The sequence below is a fragment of the Oryctolagus cuniculus genome, chromosome 11 (genome assembly GCF_051225735.1).
Source record: "Oryctolagus cuniculus isolate XC-2025 breed Fujian yellow rabbit chromosome 11, ASM5122573v1, whole genome shotgun sequence".
NCBI lineage: Eukaryota > Metazoa > Chordata > Mammalia > Lagomorpha > Leporidae > Oryctolagus > Oryctolagus cuniculus.
This window is the reverse complement of record NC_142877.1, coordinates 113,986,180-113,995,842: the sequence shown is the minus strand read 5'-3', so window position 1 is coordinate 113,995,842 and position 9,663 is coordinate 113,986,180. Positions and strand designations below refer to the sequence as shown.

Sequence of the window (9,663 nt, the reverse complement as noted above, 5' to 3'; positions counted from 1 at the left end):
CCCGGGGGCCAGCCTGGAGGTGGTGACCCTGGTGATCCAGAGCTCTGATGGTGGCCGTCCTGGGAGGTGGGGCCAGTGACTTCTCCTGGGAGTTCCTGCCGTGGGCCCCACACGTGGGGTCTCTGCTTCTGGCTCTCGCAGGCTCAGACCTCCCGGCACTCCACCCTCGACACACAGGCTGCCCCTGCCCCACAGCCCCAGCCCCCTAGGCCACAGGTTCTTGGGCAGCCTCCAGTGCAAGGGAATCACCCACCACCCGCCCCCAGCGCCTTCCCTCCACAGCCCCCGGGGCCCCTGCACAGCGTGGGGCTCCACAGCTCTGCTCCCGGGCCCAACCCGCACCTCTGCCAGTGCCCCCACCCGCCAAGGGCCAGGACGGCATCCAGGACTCGTTTCCCCGATGGTCCGAAGGCTTCTGATAGATGCAGCCCTCCGCGTGATCCCAACAGCCACAGCCGTATCCGTGTGCTCGCAAACCCTCCGCTGGGCACCATTCTGGGGATGCCGCAAAGGAAGAAGAGCCACGGAATCTGAGCCTGGGCGGGGACAGAACTCAGATGACGGACCAACGTCGGGCCAGAGTTGCCGGGGTGACCGCGTCCGGTCGTGTGGCCAGCAGCGCCTTCCCGGAGTGGACACTGACGCGAACCCCAGACTGGTGAGCTCAGGAGACGGCATCCAAGCAGGGGGACAGCAAATGCAAAGGGCCTGAGGTAGAAACAGAGCCGGCACCGATGCCCCAGTCCACAGAGCAGGACGCTGGGGCTCAGGGGGCAAAACTGCAGCCCGAGGTCACACAGACGGAGCAGCTGAGCGGGGACGCAAACCCAGGCCCATCTGACGACACAGCCTGTACCCTTCCTGCATGGGCAGCAGCCACAGGACGGGGTCGCCGAGGGATGTCCCGGACAGGCCCAGCAGCCCCAGCCCAAGCCCCTGCCCCTCAGCCACGCCCCCCCCTTGAGGCTCCTGGTGCTACACCAACCTCTCTGTGGCTCTGCGTGGAATGCCCTCCTCTCTCTCTCTCTCTCTCTCTCTCTCTCCCTCCCCTGACCTCACCCCACCCTGATCTTGGAGGGTCAGCTTGTCACCAAAGAAAAGTCCTCTAAGACACTCCAAGATCCAAGACGGGAGTAGATGCTTCCTGCCAGGACGCCACAGCACCCGTCTTCACTGTGCGCATCCGTTCACTCGTCAAACAAGCGTCGCAGACCTACTACGTGCCAGACAAGCTCAGCCACGAAACAGCAACTGCAGCAAGGGGGGGAGGCGCGTGGGGCGTGTGGGAGTCGCAGCAGGCAGGGCCGCGCGCCCACAGCCCACAGCTCTCCCGGGCTGGCCGCAGTGCCCTGGCCGAGCTGTCCGCCTGCCAGCCTCCGTGATTCGGGTGTTTTGTTCTCGTCTGCATCCCTTGCACTCGGCCCAGTGCCTGGCACAGGGCAGACACGCATTTGGGTTTCCAGACCAACAAAATCCTCTGTTCTTATTGAGCACCTACTATGTGCCAGAGACAAAGCGGACCCACATCTTGGCCTCCGTGTGCCTCCCCTTCCTGCGGGGCTGGAACGGAATGGAAGGGGCTGTTCACGTTCCTGCTTCCTCCGTTACCAAGCTGAGAAGAGCTGGGCAGGGAGCAGGCAGCTCAGAGCAGCAGAACCCAGCAACACGAGACGCGGGGCCGAAGCCGAATTCCTGGCTCCCTCCCCCAACTCCTTGCCCCACCACACCCTGCTGCCTCACACTTACCCATCTCGGTAATGGGCACCAATCACCATCAGTCTCTTCCCTGACACCCCGACCCTCGCCTCCACTTCTCTCCGGCCCCGGCCACCACTGACTCCTGCTTGGGCTCCGGTGACAGCTGTGGACAGCCTCCCTGCCTCCGGGTGTGGTTCTCACGTCTACGTCGCACCTGTCTCCTCCCAGAGGGCTCTCCACGCCCCCCCACCACCAAGGGCTTAGCCCAAACCATTTCCCAGTACTGTTTTAGGATCAGCCAGACTTAGGGTCTTCCCACACTTCTGAACCTTGGCACCAGCTATGCCCCCCTCCCATTCAAACATTCTAGAATGTTCTTCCTCCGCTCAGCTCCCCTGCCCTCTCCCCACCTGTCCACTGCCATCTTGGCCCAGCTACTTCCTCCTTCCTGCCCTCAGGGAGGGTGCTTCTCCCCCACAGAGGGTCTGTTCACAGCACTGTGGCCCCTGCTGGCCTGCCTGCCCCCTGGCTCCCCTCTGAGTCCTTGGAGGCAGGGACCGCATCTGTGACCACCAGCACCAGGAATTAGCCCAGCGCCTGTCCCCAGGCAAGGCTCAGCTCTTCGAATGAGGAAGGAAACGCATAAACTTTGGCCTTGCGGCTACAGAGCCGGAAGCAGTACCAAGTGCTCAGGTCTCTGCCACCCCGCATACGAGATGCGAGGCCGGGGGATGCGACGTGGGCTCTTGGAGCCGCGTTCACTCCTCTATAGGAGAAGTTACGAATGTGGGGTCAAGTCTGGGAAGGGCCGGGCAGCAAGAAGTTCCTCTACAAATGTTCCCAGCTCTGTGGATGAAAAATAAAGAGCCGGGGTCTAAAACCCGCGCTCAGAAAGCTCGTGTCTTAGGTCTCACGGGCTTCGAGCCAGGCTCCGGGGCCAGCCTCCCAGCCGTGCCACTCACTAAGGACAGCCTCAGGTCAGATCGCTGGGCCAGGCTGTGACTCAGTTTCTTCGCCTGCAGAATGGGAATCAGGAAGGTACAGACCTCACAGGCTCATTGTGGGGTTCCGCTTAGCTGGCCCCCACAGTCGCTAGCTGTTGTCACTGCTACAAACATGGACCACGCACGGCCACGCCATGTCCTTCCTGACCGAGTGAAAGCCATGTTTCCCCGAGAGGTTAGACGACTGCCCAAGGTCACACGGGGAGGAAGCGGCAGGCTCGCGCTTCCAGGCCAGGTCTGCTGCGCCCAAATCCCATGTTACTTCCACTCTATCAAAGAAGCAGCTCAAAATAGGCCTGTGGCATTTCAGCTAATTTCCTCTAAGCCCTTCCCAAAGAACCAGCCACAGGAGCACCGAGCTGCTCCCCCATTCAGCCACTACTAAGTCTGGGTGCCTGCTGGGTCCCCACCTCCGCGTGGGGCTTGCCCCAAGCCGGCTCTTCCCTGGTCTGCAGAAAGGATCTTGGAGGGGCAGAGGCAGCTTGGGAGGGGGAGGGCGGGGGGACAGGAGCCACGTGGAAGAGGAAGTTGAAGATCAATGCTTGCTGAGCAGCCCCCGCCCCGCCCAGGGCCTGGCACTCCCCGGGTCTTAGCCCCATTTCACCTGCACCATCCCCGCTGGGTCCCTGCCGCTGGGACTTTGCCTTAGGTTAGGCCCCCAAGACGGACCAGTGAGCAGACAGGGCTAAGGGCCCCCAACAACCTGCCCAAAGATGCAGACTGAAGTGCTAGCACCGTGACGACCCACGTCCGGTAGGGTGGCAGGCAGTGCGAACCAGGGAGCAGCTGGGAGCAGTTTCCAAAAGTGGGAGGCAGCCACCAAGGGGCCCAGATCCCACACGGAGGAACCGAGGCCTGAGGAAGCCGGCCCCTTGAAGCCACACATTTTGCAAGCAGCAGCGTGACGCTCTGCCCCGGGCCTGCTCTCTCTTTCCCGAGGTCTCTGCTCTCTCCGGGCTTGCAGTCCAAGCAAGGGCTTCCTCCCCGCCCCCTTTCCTTTTCTCAATGATCATCTGGCCAGAAGATTAATCAAATGCTGCTAAAGCCGCGGCCGCTGTCGGGGCTAAGACGTTAGCAGCTCCTCTGTCCACACAGAAGCTTCCGGGCCTTGGCTACGGACTCCTTTTGAGCAAAACATTCAGGGCAGGTAGGGGGAAGAGAAGAGGGGCTCTCTCTCCAGAGAGAAGGGACCTCTAGGATGGCCAAAGGCAGCCAGGGGACAGGAGCAAGCCAGGACAGGCCACTCAGGCTCCTGGCTCCACCAAGCTCCTCTCCACCAACCCCCTCAGATGCCTAGCTGATCCTGGAGGCCTCGGTGCCTGCCCCTTGCTTCTTCCTCAAGGACAAGAGCCGGGAAAATCCTCCCCACTGGCTCAACTAACTGGATTTCCTGCTAAGTGGGGTCAGCAGCCCAGCCCCTCCCGCCTTCACAGGATGAGACACCCACGGCGGGGGGAGCCTTCAGCCTGCAAACGTGATCTTGCTGCACCCCCAGGTGCCTTAGCAGAGGCTGCGGGAACCCCACTTCTGTTCTCAAACATCACAGCCCCACAGGGCCCTCTCCCAGGCACCGGAGGGCGGTGGGGCCTTGCGTCTGGGAGGGGAGCCGGGAGGGGGCGGAGGCAAGTTTTGCAGGGAAACAGGTAGCATCTTGTGAATGCCCTGGCCCTACCTGCTGCCCCCCACCCCCAGCTGAGGCCAGGAGGCCAGGCAGTGGACGGATGTTGGCCACAAAGAAAGTTTCTCCGTCATCCGTAAATCTTTTCTCTCCTCTCTGACAGTCAGCAGTGAGAAATTATTAAGCAAAGAACCTCAAGACAAGCAGTGGAGGACAGAGAGAGGCAAGCACGGGAAAACGGATGGAAAATCTCAGCTCTCCCCCCACCCCCGCCAGCCCCCTCCAGGCTCCCCCAGGAAAAAAAAAAATCTCAAAACCAGGCACCCACATCGCGTCTCCTCCACACGCACTCTCTCTCTCTCAGCGGCAAAACTTATCAGAGCTAAGACGCAATGGGCAGCAGGAGGGGCGGGGTGGGGGGGCTGCTTTTTCACAGGAAAGAAAAGTTGTCCTCGCAGGTGGAGACCGTGAGGCTGGAAGGAACCCAGGACAGCGGTTTGCGGAGGAGGAGGAGGGGAGGGCTGTGCGTGTCGGTGTCCCCAGCGGGGAGGGCTTCTACTCCCAAGCCAGTTTATGAATGGCACCGGAAACCTACAGCGCCTACCATTTCTCCCGCGTCCCCTGCAGAGTGTTTACCCTTGGGAGGAAAGCCACAGCCCGCCCCTGCCTCCAGCCGCCCCTCCGCAGCCTTTCCCACGAAGAATCTTTCCAAGATGTCTGCTTGCAGAGCAAGACTTGGAATGTCACGGAAAAACTAGAGACATAGACAGTGCAAGGCACACCCGTGTTAGCCAGAGAGACAAAGCGAGGACAGACAACCGAGCCCATAAAATAAATCCCACCACCACCATCACCACCCCCCCAAAAAAAAGCAAAGTGGAAACGGTGATGTCCACAACACACAGAGACGGGGTCTGTAATTACCCACACAGCTCATTTTCGGCTTGCAGGCTGCCCAACGGCTGGGTGAAGTTTGGTGCCCGTCTGATTGTGGTGGGAGGGTGGTGTTTGGAGCTCTGGGCACGTAGAGATGGAACGAGAAGGAGGCTGAGCTGGGAGGGTGGGAGGGGAGAGGGTGCGAGCGAGGGAGCCAGCGCGCTCCAGCGACGCCCTCCTTTAGCCCCGGCAGCCCGGCCGAGCGCTCCCGGCAGGGGCTGGCGGCGCAGCGAGCCCCGGCGAGGCCGCCCCCAGGGAGGGAGCCCCGCGGCCCGCGCGCCCCTCCCGGCGGGCCGGCCCCGAGCGCCGAGCGCCGAGCGCGGCGGGCGCGGCGGGCGCGGCGCGCGGAGCTGTCCAGTTCAGCACCGCCCGGCGATGCAGTAGGTGGGAGCCTCGGCGGGGCCGCGCGGAGCTGGGGGGGCGGCGGCCCATCCTGCAGCAACACGCCGGCTCCCTCGCTTGCGGGCGCTTTGCAGATAGGGGGAGGGAAGCCCGCCTCGGTGCTCCGGGAGAAACCCCCTCCCTCCCCCACTTCGCCGACTCTTCCCCCGCCGCCGCCGCCGCCGCCGCCGCCGCCGACAACAATACCCGCCACCGCGGCCGCGCCTGCCCGCCCCGCCGCCGCCGCCGCCGCCGCCGCCGCCGGGGCCGAGCCATGGAAGGCGAGACCCCCGCACCTGCGCCGCTGAGACCCAGGGCTCGCGGAATACCGGGGAGTCTGGTCTGAAGCGGAGGCGCCCGAGACCCCCCAAGGAGGAGAACTGGCGAAGCCCAGGATTTTCATGGCGCAGGCCGCAGAGCCGGGAACGAAGAGGAAAGGTTCCACCGCAGCTCGCACGGTCTCTAACTCTCTAGGTCCCGACCATGGGAGATGGCGTTGACGATTGCACCCTTCCGTGGCTCATGGTGGAAGCCATCTCCAAATTAGCTATCACATATGGAAACTGGAGACCAGAATTTTAGGAAAAGAGATTAAGGCATCTCACTTTGGGGGGGGTGGGGGGTGTCTTTTTATTTTTATTTTTTCCTTTTTTTAAAAAAAATCAGTGCAACTGGAACAGTTTCTGATCTCAAAAGGCAAGCCTCTTCCGTGTGATCTTTATAATTTACACTCTTCGTGAGCTTTCTTACCGCCCTTTTTTTTATATCTCTCCGTATTCTCTACTCACACATATATCCGTTATATTAGTAGTGGAATTATCTTTATTGGTTTTTTTTTTTTTTTTTTTTTTTGCTTTAGTCCTGGCACCCTCGCACACACTCTCCCGAGAACCAGAAGTCGGTTGGGTGTTTATATAATGAAGAATTATGGGGCTGTTTGATCGAGGTGTTCAGATGCTTTTAACCACGGTTGGTGCTTTCGCTGCCTTCAGCCTGATGACCATAGCCGTGGGGACCGACTATTGGCTCTACTCCAGAGGGGTTTGCAAGACAAAAAGTGTCAGTGAGAATGAAACCAGCAAAAAGAACGAGGAAGTGATGACCCATTCTGGACTGTGGAGGACCTGCTGCCTGGAAGGTATTTGCTTCTCCACCCCTCCCCCTCTCCACCCGCCCCTCCCCGCCGCACTCCCCCCACCCCAAGAGTCCCCTTCACCTTCCACCATTTTCCTACTTCACTCCCTCCACCACACATCAGGGTTGGCTGGGGTACTTTCAGAGCGGAGAAAGATCAATAAGCAAAGACCGTACTCTGCTCCCTCGCCTCCACCACCCGTCTCCCCCTGCACCCTCCTCACTGGCATCACCTGTGAAATGATGACAACAACGAGAGGTGGTCTTTAGGAGTCCGGTGGGCTCTACCGGCTTTGGAATCATTAGGATTTGCCCTCTGATTTGGGAGGAGAGAAAGAACCGCTTCTCTCAGCGCTGTTCCCCTTTCCCACTGAAGAACCGGAAAAGACTCCCTTTTCCCCTTCTCCACCCCTGACTCTCCAAAAGTCCCAGACACATTAAAAAAAAATCTCCTTTTTATTAAAAGAAAAAAATCTGTTGTTTCTAAAGAACGTTTTGCTTGCTAAATCCTAATGATTCCAGGGTTTCCAGAGCATTTCGTAATGTCTGTGAGCCACACGTACCGCGCGAGGCGGCTGGCTGCGTGTGTGTCTGTGTGTGCTTTAGCGTTTACGAAGTCTAAAAATACATGCGTCTCTCACAGGAAACAAGCCCAAGTTCTAATACACAGCAATGAACTTGCGGGTCAGGCTGGGAACCAATGCGCGTGCACACAGAATGACATGTCTGTTAAGCCGAGGCGAGAGGAATGAGCCCTGCAGCCGGCTTCAGATTCCGACATTGTGCGGGCAGGGAGGGAGGGAAGCGAGGGCACGGGGAGGTGGGGGGGGGGCATTGGGGCGCAGTGGGGTGGGGATGGCAGGTGTTTGCCTTGATCTTGCGGGGTTGTTGAGCCGTGTGCGCGTGCTGCAGGCAAAGAGGCCCTCACGGTGTAGGCTGGGGGATCAGGGGCTGGACGGAGGCATGTGCTTTTGGGACACATTAATGAGCGCAGGAGAAAAAAAAAAAAAAAAAACTCCTGCAGGTCATACAACCTGCATTCGGCAATGGACTTTAATGGGGGGGGGCGCTGCGTCTGGCCGGCTCCGCGCGTCTGTGTGTCCAAGCTGCGGCCGTCCACAGATAGCTGTGCTGTTTCTGTGTGGCAGGCAGGAAAGGCTGGTGTGCTTGGTACCTGATGTGAACCAATCCTGGAGGCCGTTTGAGGCAGTGTTGGGAAGCAGGGACTACAGGATTGTTTGTTAAGCTCAACATGGGATGGTGATGCAGGGAGTTGAAGCCAAGAGGTGGGGGAGAAGGGAGGGAAAGGGACGGGAGAGGGAGAAACTGATGGAGCCTCTGGGGTCTGAGCTGAACTGAGCCAAAGCTGCTCTGGGGGGGGAGGAATGGAAAGGTCTGGAGGGGAGCTCACGTTCAGGCCCCCTCCCACCGGTCTTGGTGCAAACGGTTGAGTGATGGCTGAACATGTTTTGAATAGCTAAGTGACTTCATTGAGCGATGGTCTGTTTGACGCATACTGCATTTGGTGCCCTCTCTCCATCCAAGCCGCTGCCTTTAACACATTCTGCAGAGGAGCTCCGTGCCGAATGCTGGATGCCCGTCCCTGGCCAGGGAATCGATACCAGGAAATTAATGGGGACTGTTTAGAACACACGCACGCATACCCCCACCTTTGAAAAATGAAAAGCCTTTCTCTCAGACAGCTCGTCGTTAGCGGTGAAAAGACTTCCATTTAATTAAACATTTATGACAGACTTTTATTCCGAAAGAGAAGGAAGGCAGAATGAATGAGGACTGCTTTAGGAAAATGATCAGAGTAGCAATTTGCCTTCCGTGGCGTCTACTCGAGGGACAGAGACAGCCAGCCGAGACAGGGAGCAAAGACACGAGCTGGCTTTAGGGGGAACACACCCAGGAATGGGTGGGTTGCTCTCCGTTGTACTTTCTCGGCCAGGGTTTTTTTCTGATTCCCAGAAGGCAGGGGGACTTCAAAGACTTAAGTGTCTGTCATTAAGATCCCATCTGTATGGTGTCCATGTCCCCAGATCCGCAGCCCACCCCAGTAACTTTCTCTGCAGGCTGCACACCCTCTGTGCCCCTGGAACATCTATGCCTGGATAGAACTGCGGCGCATCCCACGGCCTGTGGGCTGCACACAGGCACCTGCCTCCCGGTGATAACGGGAGGCTCGGGCTGTCTTCAGGTGGAGGGACGGTTGGTCTCTCTCCACTTGTACTGGAGGCCTTTGCAGGAAGGAGCCTGGGGGCACCCAGCCTTTAATTCCCAAAGCCTCTTTTGAGATGGGGCATCGCAGGCCTGGGACTGGCCTTGGCCATGCAGATGCTTTGATGGTTTTAAGGCTTCTTCTTTGCAAAGGAGGCACTGTGGTTTCCCGAGATTGTCAGCTCACTTCTTTCTGGAAGTCAGCATCGCCAGTTCTTGGGGGGCTGTTGCCGGGCTGCCTTTCTCTGAGCACCCCGAGTGGGGGCAGCGTTCATGATTGGAAGTCCGATTCTCCCTGCTGCAGGCTGCCCCAGCCTCTGCTGCTTGGGAGAAACCGGACTTTGGAAAAAAGACCCCAGCCGTCTCCTCTTTATCTGTGTTTCCTGCCCACACCGGAGAAGTTGTGGACCGGTCTCGCAGCTCCTCTCCGATCTGCTGCTAAGGCTTCCAGACACAGAGCAGCCCCGGCCTCCTCCCATCGCTCACTCCCTGGCTTGCGCTAGGGCTGAAAAAGGCATCTGAGATAATTCTTCTCATTCACCCGCTTAGGAACACAGGAACTGCTGCTTTTGAAATGAATGAGTTTGCCCAAGACTGAGAAAGGACGTGGCCACCTGTTAGGGACAGACACAGGGGCACAGGGAGAGGGATCCAAAAAAAGAAAGACAG

The 9,663-nt window shown here is 59.1% G+C and overlaps 1 protein-coding gene across 1 annotated transcript in view; it reads left to right on the top strand.

Annotated features, from left to right (window-relative positions):
• Positions 1-5,390: 5,390 nt before the first annotated feature.
• Positions 5,391-9,663, top strand: part of CACNG2 (calcium voltage-gated channel auxiliary subunit gamma 2) — a 98,090-nt gene continuing 93,817 nt past the window's right edge. Inside the window, exon 1 of the mRNA XM_070052882.2 lies at positions 5,391-6,775. Coding sequence (XP_069908983.1) covers positions 6,565-6,775 — 211 coding nt within the window. The 5' untranslated portion in view covers positions 5,391-6,564. The remainder of the gene's footprint in view (positions 6,776-9,663) is intronic.